At 52.9% G+C, this 17,238-nt stretch overlaps 1 protein-coding gene across 1 annotated transcript in view; it reads left to right on the top strand.

Annotated features, from left to right (window-relative positions):
• smg5 (SMG5 nonsense mediated mRNA decay factor) overlaps nt 1-16,934 on the top strand; it is a 43,250-nt gene extending 26,316 nt beyond the window's left edge. The window contains exons 13-18 of the mRNA XM_041181538.1: nt 585-644; nt 3,900-4,059; nt 4,903-4,993; nt 9,514-9,588; nt 12,154-12,292; nt 16,110-16,934. Of these exons, the coding sequence (XP_041037472.1) occupies nt 585-644; nt 3,900-4,059; nt 4,903-4,993; nt 9,514-9,588; nt 12,154-12,292; nt 16,110-16,193 (609 nt within the window). The 3' untranslated portion in view covers nt 16,194-16,934. The remainder of the gene's footprint in view (nt 1-584; nt 645-3,899; nt 4,060-4,902; nt 4,994-9,513; nt 9,589-12,153; nt 12,293-16,109) is intronic.
• The last annotated feature ends 304 nt before the right edge of the window (nt 16,935-17,238 follow it).

Below are 17,238 nucleotides of genomic sequence, written 5' to 3'. Positions count from 1 at the left end.
CTCCTTCCCTCTCTCTCCGTCTGTCTCCCTCGCCCCGCCTCCCCTCCCTCGCCCCGCCTCCCCTCCCTCGCCCCGCCTCCCCTCCCTCGCCCCGCCTCCCCTCCCTCGCCCCGCCTCCCCTCCCTCGCCCCGCCTCCCCTCCCTCGCCCCGCCCCCCTCCCTCGCCCCGCCCCCCTCCCTCGCCCCGCCTCCCCTCCCTCGCCCCGCCTCCCCTCCCTCGCCCCGCCTCCCCTCCCTCGCCCCGCCCCCCCCTCCCTCGCCCCGCCCCCCTCCCTCGCCCCGCCCCCCTCCCTCGCCCCGCCTCCCCTCCCTCGCCCCGCCTCCCCTCCCTCGCCCCGCCTCCCTTCCCTCGCCGCCCCCTCCCCTCCCTCGCCGCCCCCTCCCCTCCCTCGCCGCCCCCTCCCCTCCCTCGCCGCCCCCTCCCCTCCCTCGCCGGCCCCTCCCCTCCCTCGCCGCCCCCTCCCCTCCCTCGCCTCCCTCGCCCCTCCCTCGCCTCCCTCGCCCCTCACTCCCGCCTCCCCCTCCCTCGTCAATACCTGGTTTATTACTAACCGAAGCAGTGGTTTGTCTTTGTGTGACTCTAGGCCGAGGAGGAGGCTCGGAGGAACCGGCTCATGCGAGACATGGCCCAGCTCAGGCTCCAGGTGAGAAGTTGGCTCGCGATGCCGGAGAGTGCAAAGGCAGATGCAGGCGGGTTTCCTGAGCTTAGCCCTGCAAAACGGTCAGCTTGGCTCTGCAGCCGGTGGAGGGCTCCCAAGCTCCATGTGAAATCAATTGGGGGAAACCTTGTATTTCTATAGCGCCCTTAACAACCTCAGGATGTCCCAAAGCGCTTTACAGCTAGTGAAGTATTTATGAAGCGTAGTCACTGTTGTAAGATAGGAATAGCAGCAGCTAGTTTACACACTCCAAACGTGTGGCACTCCCTCAGTACTGACCCTCTGACAGTGCGGCACTCCCTCAGTACTGACCCTCCGACAGTGCGGCACTCCCTCAGTACTGACCCTCCGACAGTGCGGCACTCCCTCAGTACTGACCCTCCGACAGTGTGGCGCTCCCTCAGTACTGACCCTCCGTACGTGTGGCGCTCCCTCAGCACTGACCCTCCGACAGGGCAGCACTCCCTCAGCACTGACCCGCCGACAGTGCAGCACTCCTTCAGTACTGACCCGCCGACAGTGCAGCACTCCTTCAGTACTGACCCTCCGACAGGGCAGCACTCCTTTAGTACTGACCCTCCGACAGTGCGGCGCTCCTTTAGTACTGACCCTCCAACAGTGCAGCGCTCCCTCAGTACTGACCCTCCGACAGTGTGGCACTCCCTCAGTACTGACCCTCCGACAGTGCGGCACTCCCTCAGTACTAACCCTCTGACAGTGCAGCGCTCCCTCAGTACTGACCCTCCGACAGTGCAGCGCTCCCTCAGCACTGACCCTCTGACAGTGCAGCGCTCCCTCAGTACTGACCCTCTGACAGTGCAGCGCTCCCAGAAAGCTGTCCTAGAGCATATTAAAATGTGAAGATAGGAGGTACCTGTTTTGCACACAGCTAGCATAGCACAGGTGTTAGAAATGGTGGGAGAAATGACTGCTGGGTGTGACTTAATGATTCTCTGTCTCTCTCTCTCTCTCTCTGTCTCTGTCTCTCTCTCTCTTTGTGTCTCTCTCTCTCTCTCTCTCTCTGTGTGTCTGTCTGTCTCTCTGTCTGTGTCTGTCTCTCTGTCTGTGTCTGTCTCTCTGTCTGTGTCTGTCTCTCTGTCTGTGTCTGTCTCTCTGTCTGTGTCTCTCTGTGTCACACTCTCTCTCTGTGTCACACTCTCTGTGTCACACTCTCTCTATTTGTGTCACACTCTCTCTATTTGTGTCACACTCTCTCTATTTGTGTCACACTTTCTCTATTTGTGTCACACTCTCTCTATTTGTGTCACACTCTCTCTATTTGTGTCACACTCTCTCTATTTGTGTCACACTCTCTCTATTTGTGTCACTCTCTCTCTATTTGTGTCACTCTCTCTCTATTTGTGTCACTCTCTCTCTATTTGTGTCACACTCTCTCAATCTGTGTCACACTCTCTCTATCTGTGTCACACTCTCTCTATCTGTGTCACACTCTCTCTATCTGTGTCACACTCTCTCTATCTGTGTCACACTCTCTATCTGTATCACACTCTCTCTATCTGTGTCACACTCTCTCTATCTGTGTCACACACTCTCTATCTGTGTCACACACTCTCTATCTGTGTCATACTCTCTCTATCTGTGTCATACTCTCTCTATCTGTGTCACACTCTCTCTATCTGTGTCACACTCTCTCTATCTGTGTCACACTCTCTCTATCTGTGTCACACTCTCTCTATCTGTGTCACACACTCTCTCTGTGTCACACTCTCTCTATCTGTGTCACACTCTATCTGTGTCACACTCTCTCTATCTGTGTCACACTCTCTATCTGTGTCACACTCTCTATCTGTGTCACACTCTATCTGTGTCACACTCTCTCTCTCTGTGTCACACACTCTCTCTGTGTCACACGCTCTCTCTGTGTCACACTCTCTCTATCTGTGTCACCCTCTCTCTATCTGTGTCACCCTCTCTCTATCTGTGTCACCCTCTCTCTATCTGTGTCACCCTCTCTCTATCTGTGTCACACTCTGTGTCACACTCTCTCTATCTGTGTCACACTCTCTCTATCTGTGTCACACTCTCTCTATCTGTGTCACACTCTCTCTATCTGTGTCACACTCTCTCTATCTGTGTCACACACTCTCTGTGTCACTCTATCTGTGTCACACTCTCTATCTGTGTCACACTCTCTCTATCTGTGTCACACTCTCTGTATCTGTGTCACACTCTCTGTATCTGTGTCACACTCTCTGTATCTGTGTCACACTCTCTCTATCTGTGTCACACTCTCTCTATCTGTGTCACACTCTCTCTATCTGTGTCACACTCTCTCTATCTGTGTCACACACTCTCTATCTGTGTCACACACTCTCTATCTGTGTCACACACTCTCTATCTGTGTCACACACTCTCTATCTGTGTCACACACTCTCTATCTGTGTCACACACTCTCTATCTGTGTCACACACTCTCTATCTGTGTCACACACTCTCTATCTGTGTCACACTCTATCTGTGTCACACTCTATCTGTGTCACACTCTCACTATCTGTGTCACACTCTCACTATCTGTGTCACACTCTCACTATCTGTGTCACACTCTCACTATCTGTGTCACACTCTCTCTATCGGTGTCACACTCTCTCTATCGGTGTCACACTCTCTCTATCGGTGTCACACTCTCTCTATCTGTGTCACACTCTCTCTATCTGTGTCACACTCTCTCTATCTGTGTCACACTCTCTCTATCTGTGTCACACTCTCTATCTGTGTCACACTCTCTATCTGTGTCACACTCTCTATCTGTGTCACACTCTCTCTATCTGTGTCACACTCTCTCTACCTGTGTCACACTCTCTCTACCTGTGTCACACTCTCTCTACCTGTGTCACACTCTCTCTACCTGTGTCACACTCTCTCTACCTGTGTCACACTCTCTCTACCTGTGTCACACTCTCTCTACCTGTGTCACACTCTCTCTATCTGTGTCACACTCTCTCTATCTGTGTCACACTCTCTCTGTGTCTCTCTCTCTCTGTGTCTCTCTCTCTCTCTCTCTTTCTCTGTCACACTCTCTCTCTCTGTGTCTCTCTCTCTCTATCTGTGTCACACTCTCTCTCTCTCTGTGTCTCTCTCTCTCTCTTTCTCTGTGTCACTCTCTTTCTCTGTGTCTCTCTCTCTCTCTCCCTGTCTCTCTGTGTCACACTCTCTCTCTCTGTGTGTCTCTTTCTCTCTCTCTCTGTGTCACACTCTCTCTCTTTCTCTCTCTCACACACAGCTGGAAGTGTCCCAGTTGGAAGGAAGCCTCCAGCAGCCGAAGAGCCAGTCGACCATGTCTCCGTACCTGATCCCCAACACCCAGGCCATCTGCCAGCAGTTGGCCAACATCAGACAACTGGCAAATAGTGGGCGATTCATTATCATCATCCCCCGTACGGGTAGGCGCTGTGCAGCTTCCAGCCACTCTGTGCCTGATTTCAGATGTGTGTGGTTTCATTTCTGGTGTCTCTTTGGACTGTGCAAAACGCCCAGTGGCTCTGGTGTAGGCTGTGGACTTGTATTCATGGCCTGATAAGAGGCATAAAAGATTATAGAGCCTTTCACCAATTCAGGTCATCCCAAAGTGCTTCACAGCCACTAATTGACATTTTTGCTGTGTAGTCACTGTTGCTGATACTCTGTATCTAATCCCGTGCTGTACCTGTCCTGGGAGTGTTTGATGGGGACAGTGTAGAGGGAGCTTTACTCTGTATCTAACCCCGTGCTGTACCTGTCCTGGGAGTGTTTGATGGGGACAGTGTAGAGGGAGCTTTACTCTGTATCTAACCCCGTGCTGTACCTGTCCTGGGAGTGTTTGATGGGGACAGTGTAGAGGAAGCTTTACTCTGTATCTAACCCCGTGCTGTACCTGTCCTGGGAGTGTTGGATGGGGACAGTGTAGAGGGAGTTTTACTCTGTATCTAACCCCGTGCTGTACCTGTCCTGGGAGTGTTTGATGGGGAGAGTGTAGAGGGAGCTTTACTCTGTATGTAACCCCGTGCTGTACCTGTCCTGGGAGTGTTTGATGGGGACAGTGTAGAGGGAGCTTTACTCTGTATCTAACCCCGTGCTGTACCTGTCCTGGGAGTGTTTGATGGGGTCAGTGTAGAGGGAGATTTACTCTGTATCTAACCCCGTGCTGTACCTGTCCTGGGAGTGTTTGATGGGGACAGTGTAGAGGGAGCTTTACTCTGTATCTAACCCCGTGCTGGTAATTTCCTGTGCTCTTGTCGTACCTTCAGTAATCGATGGGTTGGATTTTCTGAAGAAAGAAAACTCCGGAGCACGAGACGCCATCCGGTTCCTGGAAACTGAGTTCAAGAAGGGAAACCGGTAAGACCCGGAGACGATGAGCGAATGGAAATTTGGAGTCCAGACTGGAAACTAATTGAAGGATTGTGGGTGGTTTATATACAGAATAACAGATACCCGGGAGTGAGTTACAGACTGGAATCTAATCGAGGGGTTCGGGGTGGTTTATATATAGAATAACAGATACCCGGGAGTGAGTTACAGACTGGAATCTAATCGAGGGGTTCGGGGTGGTTTATATATAGAATAACAAATACCCGGGAGTGAGTTACAGACTGGAGTCTAATCGATGGGTTCGGTGGGTTTATATATAGAATAACAGATACCCGGGAGTGAGTTACAGACTGGAATCTAATCGAGGGGTTCAGGGGGTTTATATACAGAATAACAGATACCCGGGAGTGAGTTACAGACTGGAATCTAATCGAGGGGTTCAGGGGGTTTATATATAGAATAACAGAAACCCGGGAGTAAGTTACAGACTGGAATCTAATCGAGGGGGTCGGGGGGTTTATATATAGAATAACAGATACCCGGGAGGGAGTTACAGACTGGAATCTAATCGAGGGGGTCGGGGGGTTTATATATAGAATAACAGATACCCGGGAGTGAGTTACAGTCTGGAATCTAATCGAGGGGTTCGGGGTGGTTTATATATAGAATAACAGACACCCGGGAGTGAGTTACTGACTAGAATCTAATCGAGGGGTTCGGGGTGGTTTATATATAGAATAAGAGATACCCGGGAGTGAGTTAGAGACTGGAATCTAATCAAGGGGTTCTGGGGGTTTATATATAGAATAACAGATACCCGGGAGTGAGTTACAGACTGGAGTTTAATCGAGGGGTTCGGGGTTGTTTATATATAGAATAACAGATACCCGGGAGTGAGTTACAGTTTGGAATCTAATCGAGGGGTTCAGGGTGGTTTATATATAGAATGACAGATACCCGGGAGTGAGTTACAGACTGGAATCTAATCAAGGGGTTCTGGGGGTTTATATATAGAATAACAGATACCCGGGAGTGAGTTACAGACTGGAATCTAATCGAGGGGTTCAGGGGGTTTATATATAGAATAACAGATACCCGGGAGTGAGTTACAGACTGGAATCTAATCGAGGGGTTCAGGGGGTTTATATATAGAATAACAGATACCCGGGAGTGAGTTACAGACTGGAATCTAATCGAGGGGTTCAGGTGGTTTATATATAGAATAATAGATACCCGGGAGTGAGTTACAGACTGGAATCTAATCGAGGGGTTCTGGGGGTTTATATATAGAATAACAGATACCCGTGAGTGAGTTACAGACTGGAATCTAATCGAGGGGTTCAGGTGGTTTATATGTAGAATAGCAGATACCCGGGAGTGAGTTACAGACTGGAATCTAATCGAGGGGTTCAGGGGGGTTTATATACAGAATAACAGATACCTGGGAGTGAGTTACAGACTGGAATCTAATCGAGGGGTTCAGGGGGTTTATATATAGAATAACAGATACCCGGGAGTGAGTTACAGACTGGAATCTAATCGAGGTGTTCGGCGGATTTATATATAGAATAACAGATACCCGGGAGTGAGTTACAGACTGGAATCTAATCGAGGGGTTTGGGGTGGTTTATATATAGAATAAGAGATACCCGGGAGTGAGTTAGAGACTGGAATCTAATCAAGGGGTTCTGGGGGTTTATATATAGAATAACAGATACCCGGGAGTGAGTTACAGACTGGAATCTAATCGAGGGGTTCAGGGGGTTTATATATAGAATAACAGATACTCGGGAGTGAGTTACAGACTGGAATCTAATCGAGGGGTTCAGGGTGGTTTATATATAGAATAACAGATACCCGGGAGTGAGTTACAGACTGGAATCTAATCGAGGGGTTCAGGTGGTTTATATATAGAATAATAGATACCCGGGAGTGAGTTACAGACTGGAATCTAATCGAGGGGTTCTGGGGGTTTATATATAGAATAACAGATACCCGTGAGTGAGTTACAGACTGGAATCTAATCGAGGGGTTCAGGTGGTTTATATGTAGAATAACAGATACCCGGGAGTGAGTTACAGACTGGAATCTAATCGAGGGGTTCAGGGGGTATATATATAGAATAACAGATACCTGGGAGTGAGTTACAGACTGGAATCTAATCGAGGGGTTCAGGGGGTTTATATATAGAATAACAGATACCCGGGAGTGAGTTACAGACTGGAATCTAATCGAGGTGTTCGGGGGATTTATATATAGAATAACAGATACCCGGGAGTGAGTTACAGACTGAAATCTAATCGAGGGGTTTGGGGTGGTTTATATATAGAATAAGAGATACCCGGGAGTGAGTTAGAGACTGGAATCTAATCGAGGGGTTCGGGGTGGTTTATATGTAGAATAACAGATACCCGGGAGTGAGTTACAGACTGGAATCTAATCGAGGGGTTCAGGGTGGTTTATATATAGAATAACAAATACCCGGGAGTGAGTTACAGACTGGAATCTAATCGAGGGGGTCGGGGAGTTTACATATAGAATAGCAGATATCCAGGAGTGAGTTACAGACTGGAATCTAATCGAGGGGTTCAGGGGGTTTATATATAGAATAACAGATACCCAAGAGTGAGTTACAGGCTGGAGTATAATCGAGGGGTTCGGGGGGGGGTTTATATATAGAGTAACAGATACCCGGGAGTGAGTTGGAGACTGGAATCTAATCGAGGGGTTCAGGGTGGTTTATATATAGAATGACAGATACCCGGGAGTGAGTTACAGACTGGAATCTAATCGAGGGGTTCTGGGGGTTTATATATAGAATAACAGATACCCGGGAGTGAGTTACAGACTGGAATCTAATCGAGGGGTTCAGGGGGTTTATATATAGAATAACAGATACCCGGGAGTGAGTTACAGACTAGAATCGAATCGAGGGGTTCAGGGGGTTTATATATAGAATAACAGATACCCGGGAGTGAGTTACAGACTGGAATCTAATCGAGGGGTTCAGGGGGTTTATATATAGAATAACAGACACCCGGGAGTGAGTTACAGACTGGAATCTAATCGAGGGGTTCAGGTGGTTTATATATAGAATAATAGACACCCGGGAGTGAGTTACAGACTGGAATCTAATCGAGGGGTTCTGGGGGTTTATATATAGAATAACAGATACCCGGGAGTGAGTTACAGACTGGAATCTAATCGAGGGGTTCAGGTGGTTTATATATAGAATAACAGATACCCGGGAGTGAGTTACAGACTGGAATCGAATCGAGGGGTTCAGGGGGTTTATATATAGAATAACAGATACCCGGGAGTGAGTTACAGACTGGAATCTAATCGAGGGGTTCAGGGGGTTTATATATAGAATAACAGATACCCGGGAGTGAGTTACAGACTGGAATCTAATCGAAGGGTTCAGGTGGTTTATATATAGAATAATAGATACCCGGGAGTGAGTTACAGACTGGAATCTAATCGAGGGGGTCGGGGGGTTTATATATAGAATAACTGATACCCGGGAGTGAGTTACAGACTGGAATCTAATCGAGGGGGTCGGGGGGTTTATATATAGAATAACTGATACCCGGGAGTGAGTTACAGACTGAAATCTAATCGAGGGGTTTTGGGGTGGTTTATATATAGAATAACAGATACCCGGGAGTGAGTTACAGACTGGAATCTAATCGAGGGGGTCGTGGAGTTTACATATAGAATAGCAGATATCCAGGAGTGAGTTACAGACTGGAATCTAATCGAGGGGTTCAGGGAGTTTATATATAGAATAACAGATACCCGAGAGTGAGTTACAGGCTGGAGTATAATCGAGGGGTTCGGGGGGGTGGGGGGGGTTTATATATAGAATAACAGATACCCGGGAGTGAGTTAGAGTCTGGAATCTAATCGAGGGGTTCGCGGTGGTTTATATATAGAATAACAGATACCCGGGAGTGAGTTACAGACTGGAATCTAATCGAGGGGTTCGGGGGATTTTATATCTAGAATAACAGACTCCCAGGAATGAGTTACATGCTGGAGTCTAATCGACGGTTTCAGGGGGTTTATATATAGAATAACAGATACCCGGGAGTGAGTGACAGACTGGAATCTAATCGAGGGGTTTGGGGCGTTTTATTTTTAGAATAACAGATACCCGGGAGTGAGTTACAGACTGGAATCTAATCGAGGGGTTCGGGGTGGTTTATGTATAGAATAACAGATACCCGGGAGTGAGTTACAGACTGGAATCTGATTGAGGTGTTCAGGGGTTTTATATATAGAATAACAGACACCCGGGAGTGAGTTACAGACTGGAATCTAATCGAGGGGTTCGGGGTGGTTTATATATAGAATAACAGATACCCGGGAGTGAGTTAGAGACTGGAATCTAATCGAGGGGTTCGGGGTGGTTTATATATAGAATAACAGATACCCGGGAGTGAGTTACAGACTAGAATCTAATCGAGTGGTTATCTGGAATTGTTTTGGATCAGCTGGGATCAGATATTTGCGGCCTGTTCTGACTGACGACCTTTCTACTGCAGGTACATCCGTTGTCAGCGGGACACTGGCAGGATGGTGGAGAGGCACAGACTGAAAAGGCAGGATCTAGATGCATGGTAAGGTCGCTGGGCTGAAGCCTCAGATCCCCCTTTCCCCTAAGTCAATTGGTTACAATCATTTAATTATTTTTCTCCCCCGTAGGCTCACAGTCCTTGACAGTTAAAGGGCTTGCATTTTCAAATGCTAAGTCTAGTGGCACCTTTCCTCTTTTAACAGGGGGGGGAACAAATCACCATGGATTCAGCCGTGATGTACTGTGGGGGAGGGGCAGCTATATTGTCCCAGGCACTGTTCACCCGCAGCGAGACACTTGCATTTCTGTAGCGCCTTTCACCACCTCAGGACGCTCCAAGACACTTCACAGCTAGTGAAGTCCCTTTGAAGTGTGGCTGTCGTTGTAATGTTGAGAGCCAGTTTGCGCACAGCAAGCTCCCCCAAGCAACGTCACAATGACCCAGATCACCTGTTTTAACATGATATTGGTTGTACGATAAATATTGGCCCCATGACACCAGGTAGAACGTTCGTCCATGTGGCAGAGAGTCGTTTTATACCTGAGGGGCCAGGCGGAAGCTCGGTTCAATGTATCGTCGGAAATAAGGCACCTTCGACAGCGCGGCACTCCCTCAGTACTGATCCTCCGACAGTGCGGCACTCCCTCAGCACAGACCCTCCCTCAGTGCGGCACTCCCTCAGCACTGACCCTCCAACAGTGCGGCACTCCCTCAGCACAGACCCTCCCTCAGTGCGGCACTCCCTCAGCACTGACCCTCCGTCAGTGCGGCACTCCCTCAGTACTGATCCTCCGACAGTGCGGCACTCCCTCAGCACAGACCCTCCCTCAGTGCGGCACTCCCTCAGCACAGACCCTCCCTCAGTGCGGCACTCCCTCAGCACTGACCCTCCGACAGTGCGGCACTCCCTCAGCACAGACCCTCCCTCAGTGCGGCACTCCCTCAGCACTGACCCTCGGTCAGTGCGGCACTCCCTCAGTACTGATCCTCCGACAGTGCGGCACTCCCTCAGCACAGACCCTCCCTCAGTGCGGCACTCCCTCAGCACTGACCCTCCGACAGTGCGGCACTCCCTCAGCACAGACCCTTCCTCAGTGCGGCACTCCCTCAGCACAGACCCTCCCTCACTGTGGCACTCCCTCAGCACAGACCCTCCCTCAGTGCGGCACTCCCTCAGCACTGACCCTTCGACAGTGCGGCACTCCCTCAGCACAGACCCTCCCTCAGTGCGGCACTCACTCAGCACTGACCCTCCGACAGTGCGGCACTCCCTCAGCACTGACCCTCCGACAGTGCGGTGCTCCCTCAGTACTGACCCTCTGACAGTGCAGCACTCCCTCAATACTGGCCCTCTAACAGAGCGGCGCCGACTTCAGTACTGATCCTGCGATAGTGCAGCACTCCCTCTGTACTGACCCTCCGACAGTGCAGCACTCCCTCAGCACTGACCCTCCGACAGTGCAGCACTCCCTCAGCACTGACCCTCCGACAGTGCAGCGCTCCCTCAGCACTGACCCTCCGACAGTGCGGCGCTCCCTCAGTACTGACCCTCCGACAGTGCGGCTCTCCCTCAACACTGACCCTCCGACAGTCCGGCGCTCCCTCAGTACTGACCCTCCGACAGTGCGGCGCTCCCTCAGCACTCACCCTCCGAAAGTGCGGCGCTCCCTCAGTACTGACCCTCCGACAGTGCGGTGCTCCCTCAGCACTGACCCTCCGACAGTGCGGCGCTCCCTCAGCACTGACCCTCCGACAGTGCGGCGCTTCCTCAGTACTGACCCTCCGACAGTGCGGCGCTCCCTCAGTACTGTCCCTCCGACAGTGCGGCGCTCCCTCAGTACTGACCCTCCAACAGTGCGGCGCCGACCTCAGTACAGGAACTGGGAGTGTTGGTCTGGACCATGTGCTTGAGTCTCGAGTGGGAACTGAAACTCTGAACCTCCTGACTCTCCGATTGAGAGAGAGAGAGAGAGAGTGAGCCACTGAGTCACAGCTAGAGTGCAGTGAAATCTGAGCACTCGCATCCCCCCCACTCTCGCCACACACCCCACCCCCCCCCCACACACTCCCAGTTTTGCTCGCCCCCTGAGTAGATTTGAGCTTCGTCCTGCTTGGTGTGGTTAAACATCGAGCTGCTAGAATGGGACAGTTTCGAGACTGTTGCTCCTTCCTTGGCAAGGCTGGCATTACCTCACCCAATGCCGACGATTTCGGACAGCACTTCAGAGTCAAGCATATGGCTGTGGGGTCTGGAGTCACGTGTAGGCCAGACCGAGTAAGGACGGCAGATTTCCCTTCCCTAGAGGGGCATAAGTGACCCAGATGGGGTTTTTACGACAACCCAGCATTTTCAGCTCACCATTACCGAGAGTCGGTTTTGATTCCAGGTTTAGTTAACGAATTGGATTTACTTTCCCCCCGGTTGCGGTGGAGGGTATTGAACTCCTGTCTACGGATCGTTTGTCCAGGGCCCTGGGTGACTCGTCCAGTCACTGGAGTTGAGCTACCATCCCACCTGAAGTGTTGGGTCCTTGAGGGGGAGCAGCTCCCAATTCACGCCACGGGTTGTTCGCTGGTCTCGTTCTCTAACACACCTTTTTGTGCCAGGCACTTGTATAAGATCCTGGACAGCTGCAAGCAACTTACGGTCTCACAGGGCAGTGGAGAGGAGGAGGTGTCTGGGATGGTCACTATCCTGACGGATTTCTCCCCTGATAATCCCGGCTCTCTCTCCAGCCATGTACAGGTAACTCAGCCTCAGTCAATCCTAATCTCTATAACTCAGCTTCTCTCTCTCCCCGGCTCTCTCTCCCCCTTGCTCTCTCTCTCCCCGGCTCTCTCTCTCCCCGGCTCTCTCTCTCCCCGGCTCTCTCTCTCCCCGGCTCTCTCTCTCCCCGGCTCTCTCTCTCCCCGGCTCTCTCTCTCCCCGGCTCTCTCTCCCCCGTGCTCTCTCTCCCCCTTGCTCTCTCTCCCCCTTGCTCTCTCTCCCCCTTGCTCTCTCTCCCCCTTGCTCTCTCTCCCCCTTGCTCTCTCTCCCCCTTGCTCTCTCTCCCCCTTGCTCTCTCTCCCCCTTGCTCTCTCTCCCCCTTGCTCTCTCTCCCCCTTGCTCTCTCTCCCCCTTGCTCTCTCTCCCCCTTGCTCTCTCTCCCCCTTGCTCTCTCTCCCCCTTGCTCTCTCTCCCCCTTGCTCTCTCTCCCCCTTGCTCTCTCTCCCCCTTGCTCTCTCTCTCCCCCTTGCTCTCTCTCCCCCTTGCTCTCTCTCCCCCTTGCTCTCTCTCCCCCTTGCTCTCTCTCCCCCTTGCTCTCTCTCCCCCTTGCTCTCTCTCTCCCCTTGCTCTCTCTCCCCCTTGCTCTCTCTCCCCTTGCTCTCTCTCCCCCTTGCTCTCTCTCCCCCCTTGCTCTCTCTCCCCCTTGCTCTCTCTCCCCCTTGCTCTCTCTCCCCCTTGCTCTCTCTCCCCCTTGCTCTCTCTCCCCCTTGCTCTCTCTCCCCCTTGCTCTCTCTCCCCCTTGCTCTCTCTCCCCCTTGCTCTCTCTCCCCCCCGCTCTCTCCCCCCCGCTCTCTCCCCCCGCTCTCTCCCCCCGCTCTCTCCCCCCCGCGCTCTCCCCCCCCGCTCTCTCCCCCCCGCTCTCCCCCCCACCGCTCTCTCCCCCCCGCTCTCTCCCCCCCCCGCTCTTTCTCCCCCTCTCTCTCTGCCCCGCTCTCTCCCCCTCTCTCTCTGCCCCCCCTCTCTCTCTGCCCCCCTCTCTCTCTGCCCCCCTCTCTCTCTGCCCCCCTCTCTCTCTGCCCCCCTCTCTCTCTGCCTCCCCTCTCTCTCTGCCTCCCCTCTCTCTCTGCCTCCCCTCTCTCTCTGCCCCCCTCTCTCTCTGCCCCCCTCTCTCTCTGCCCCCCCTCTCTCTCTGCCCCCCTCTCTCTCTGCCCCCCTCTCTCTCTGCCCCCCTCTCTCTCTGCCCCCCTCTCTCTCTGCCCCCCTCTCTCTCTGCCCCCCTCTCTCTCTGCCCCCCTCTCTCTCTGCCCCCCTCTCTCTCTGCCCCCCTCTCTCTCTGCCCCCCTCTCTCTCTGCCCCCCTCTCTCTCTGCCCCCCTCTCTCTCTGCCCCCCTCTCTCTCTGCCCCCCTCTCTCTCTGCCCCCCTCTCTCTCTGCCCCCCTCTCTCTCTGCCCCCCTCTCTCTCTGCCCCCCTCTCTCTCTGCCCCCCTCTCTGCTCTGCCCCCCTCTCTGCTCTGCCCCTCTTTCTCTCTGCTCTGCCTCCCCTCTCTCTCTGCTCTGCCTCCCCTCTCTCTCTGCTCTGCCTCCCCTCTCTCTCTGCTCTGCCTCCCCTCTCTCTCTGCTCTGCCTCCCCTCTCTCTCTGCTCTGCCTCCCCTCTCTCTCTGCTCTGCCTCCCCTCTCTCTCTGCTCTGCCTCCCCTCTCTCTCTGCTCTGCCTCCCCTCTCTCTCTGCTCTGCCTCCCCTCTCTCTCTGCTCTGCCTCCCCTCTCTCTCTGCTCTGCCTCCCCTCTCTCTCTGCTCTGCCTCCCCTCTCTCTCTGCTCTGCCTCCCCTCTCTCTCTGCTCTGCCTCCCCTCTCTCTCTGCTCTGCCTCCCCTCTCTCTCTGCTCTGCCTCCCCTCTCTCTCTGCTCTGCCTCCCCTCTCTCTCTGCTCTGCCTCCCCTCTCTCTCTGCTCTGCCTCCCCTCTCTCTCTCTCACTCTCTCTCTCCCCTCTCTCTTTTGCCCTCTCTCTCCTCTGCAAAATAGCTGCCAAGACCTTGGGGGTCAGTGGGGAATATGTTAGAACTTGAGGTGTAGTTAGGATTACGGAAACAAGGTGAAGTGGATGGAGCTGAGGTAGTGGTCAGCTATGGTCTTATTGAGCAGCGGGTAGGCTCAAGAGGTGCTAAATAGCCTCTTCCTGCCCCTACGTCAGGCACAGGGCAGGCCAGAGCAAATTAATGCAGTGCACAATTATGGTGACCTATATCCAAGAGGATTTGATATAATGTCAGTCTCCCGTTGCAATTCTCAAGTGTAGTGGATAGAGGGTGTGGGGTAATTGGATCACTTTGGGCTGTTGTAATACGTGCCCTCGTTTTTAAGTCATGTATTCTGTCCTCTTTTTATATTTCTGCCATTAACCCGCCCTCCCAGGTGTCCATGTTTATAATTGGAATTCCTTATGTAAACATGTCACGTGACACCCAGTGCTGTAGCACCTCCACTGGCGGGAAGGTGCAATTACAGCATGACATGTTTACATAAGCAGTAAAGACTGAGGCCGAATTTCAGGAAAATGTTGACATTAATGTGCCAACAGGACAGAAGGACTTGTGGACCAATGTGTTCAGACATGTGTTCTTGACAGATAAACTAGGACCATTGAAGTTTGTGCATTAAATGGGGACTCTAATATTGAGCCAGGGGTCAAAGCAAGCATCTAGGCACTCTAGAATAGTCACTTTTAGTACAAATGATAACTTGTCCATATAAAACACCTTTAATATAAGCAAACACCCTAAAGGCACTTCACAGGATCGATAGAAACATTTGCCAATGAGACACATTGAGATATTAGGCACAGGTGATCAAAAGCTTGTTCAAAGAGGTTGGTTTTAAGGAGAGAGAAAGGTGGAGAGGTTTAGGGAGGGAATTCTAAAGCTTAGGGTCCCAGGCAGCTGAAGGCACGGCCGACAATGGTGGAGTGATGGGAATCGGGGGATACGCAGGAGGCCGGAATTGGAGGAGTACAGAGATCTCGGAGGGTTGTAGGTGCTGGAGGGGGTTACAGAGATAGGGAGGGGTGTAGGGGCTGGAGGAGGTTACAGAGATAGGGAGGGGTGTAGGGGCTGGAGGAGGTTACAGAGATAGGGAGGGGTGTAGGGGCTGGAGGAGGTTACAGAGATAGGAAGAGGTGTAGGGGCTGGAGGAGGTTACAGAGATAGGGAGGGGTGTAGGGGCTGGAGGGGGTTACAGAGATAGGGAGGGGCGTAGGAGCTGGGGGAGGTTACAGAGATAGGGGAGTAGGGGCTGGAGGAGGTTACAGAGATAAGGAGGGGTGTAGGGGCTGGAGGAGGTTACAGAGATAGGGAGGGGAGTAGGGGCTGGAGGAGGTTACAGAGATAGGGAGGGGTGTAGGGGCTGGAGGAGGTTACAGAGATAGGGAGGGGTATAGGGGCTGGAGGAGGTTACAGAGATAGGGAGGGGTGTAGGGGCTGGAGCAGGTTACAGAGATAAGGAGGGGTGTAGGGGCTGGAGGAGGTTACAGAGATAGGGAGGGGTGTAGGGGCTGGAGGAGGTTACAGAGATAGGGAGGAGTGTAGGGGCTGGAGGAGGTGACAGAGATAGGGAGGGGTGTAGGGGCTGGAGGAGGTGACAGAGATAGGGAGGGGAGTAGGGGCTGGAGGAGGTTACAGAGATAGGGAGGAGTGTAGGGGCTGGAGGAGGTGACAGAGGTAGGTAGAGGTGTAGGGGCTGGAGGAGGTGACAGAGATAGGGAGGCAGGCCGAGGCAATGCAGGGATTTTCCAAGGATGAGGATTGCTGGCCAGTTCGGGGAGACTGAGTGAGGTGAATTATTTCTGTCCCTTGTGTTGCAGGTTGCCCTACACGCAGCTCACAACAGCGGCGTGGACGTCAAGAATATCCTGGATTTCTACCGTCAGTGGAAGGAGATGGGCTGAAGGCTGGTCAAGGGGGGTCACGACCTCGGATGAACCTCTCCAGATGCAGTAACGCAGCCATGGGTGTCTGATGGAAGGTGGTTGGGCCGCTGCTGTGTTCGTGACGACCTGAAGCGCGAGCCAAACGCGAGAAACGCCGGCAAAAAAAAAAATCTCAACATCCGAGGGGGGGGCGGGGAATATTTTGGGGTTTTAACAAAAAAAGGAAGAGGGGGGAACGCCATGTTTCTTTTTGACCCTCCTTTTTAACACACAGGTGTGAGGAAATGGGGGTGGGTGGGGGAGGTAGCGATTCTCCCAGACCGACTATCTCCAGGGCGCGGTGTTAGAAACAGGCAGCGGCCGATTCTGCCCCCCCCCCCACCCCTCACTTCCGCCCATTGGTTGCTTAGCCCGCCACTCCCTGGCTCTCGTTCTGGCTGGTGGAATCCTACACAGCTCGAGAGCGAGAGAGAGAGAGGCGACCCCTCTCTCTCCTTTCCTCACCAAACCCTCCCCCCTCCCCCACCACAATCCTATTTTCCTGGCGTCGCTCAGTATTGGGCGGTGTTGGCACCCGCTGGCGCAGGCTGGCCCGAGTTTGACCCGGCCTCTTACACAGCCCAACGGGGACGCTCTCACCCTTCCTACTTCCATTTTAACTTTCTCTTCTTCCACATCGGGAGCTGCCTCTCTTTTTTATAAAAAAAAAACAAAAAAAATTCTCCCCTTTGCCTGTCTGTGTGCGGGTGTGTGTGTTTTCGGGTGGGGGTGGGGGTGTGTTCGGGTGTGTTCAGGGGTGGGGGTGTGTGTGTGTGTGTTCGGGGGTGTGTGTGTGTTCGGGGGTGTGTGTGTGTTCGGGGGTGTGTGTGTTCGGGGGTGTGTGTGTTCGGGGGTGTGTGTGTTCGGGGGTGTGTGTGTTCGGGGGTGTGTGTGTTCGGGGGTGTGTGTGTTCGGGGGTGTGTGTGTTCGGGGGTGTGTGTGTTCGGGGGTGTGTGTGTTCGGGGGTGTGTGTGTTCGGGGGTGTGTGTGTTCGGGGGTGTGTGTGTTCGGGGGTGTGTGTGTT

The sequence above is a fragment of the Carcharodon carcharias genome (genome assembly GCF_017639515.1).
Source record: "Carcharodon carcharias isolate sCarCar2 chromosome 36 unlocalized genomic scaffold, sCarCar2.pri SUPER_36_unloc_1, whole genome shotgun sequence".
NCBI classification, from domain to species: Eukaryota; Metazoa; Chordata; class Chondrichthyes; order Lamniformes; family Lamnidae; genus Carcharodon; species Carcharodon carcharias.
Note: the sequence above shows the minus strand (reverse complement) of the source record. Positions and strands in the feature narration are given on the sequence as shown.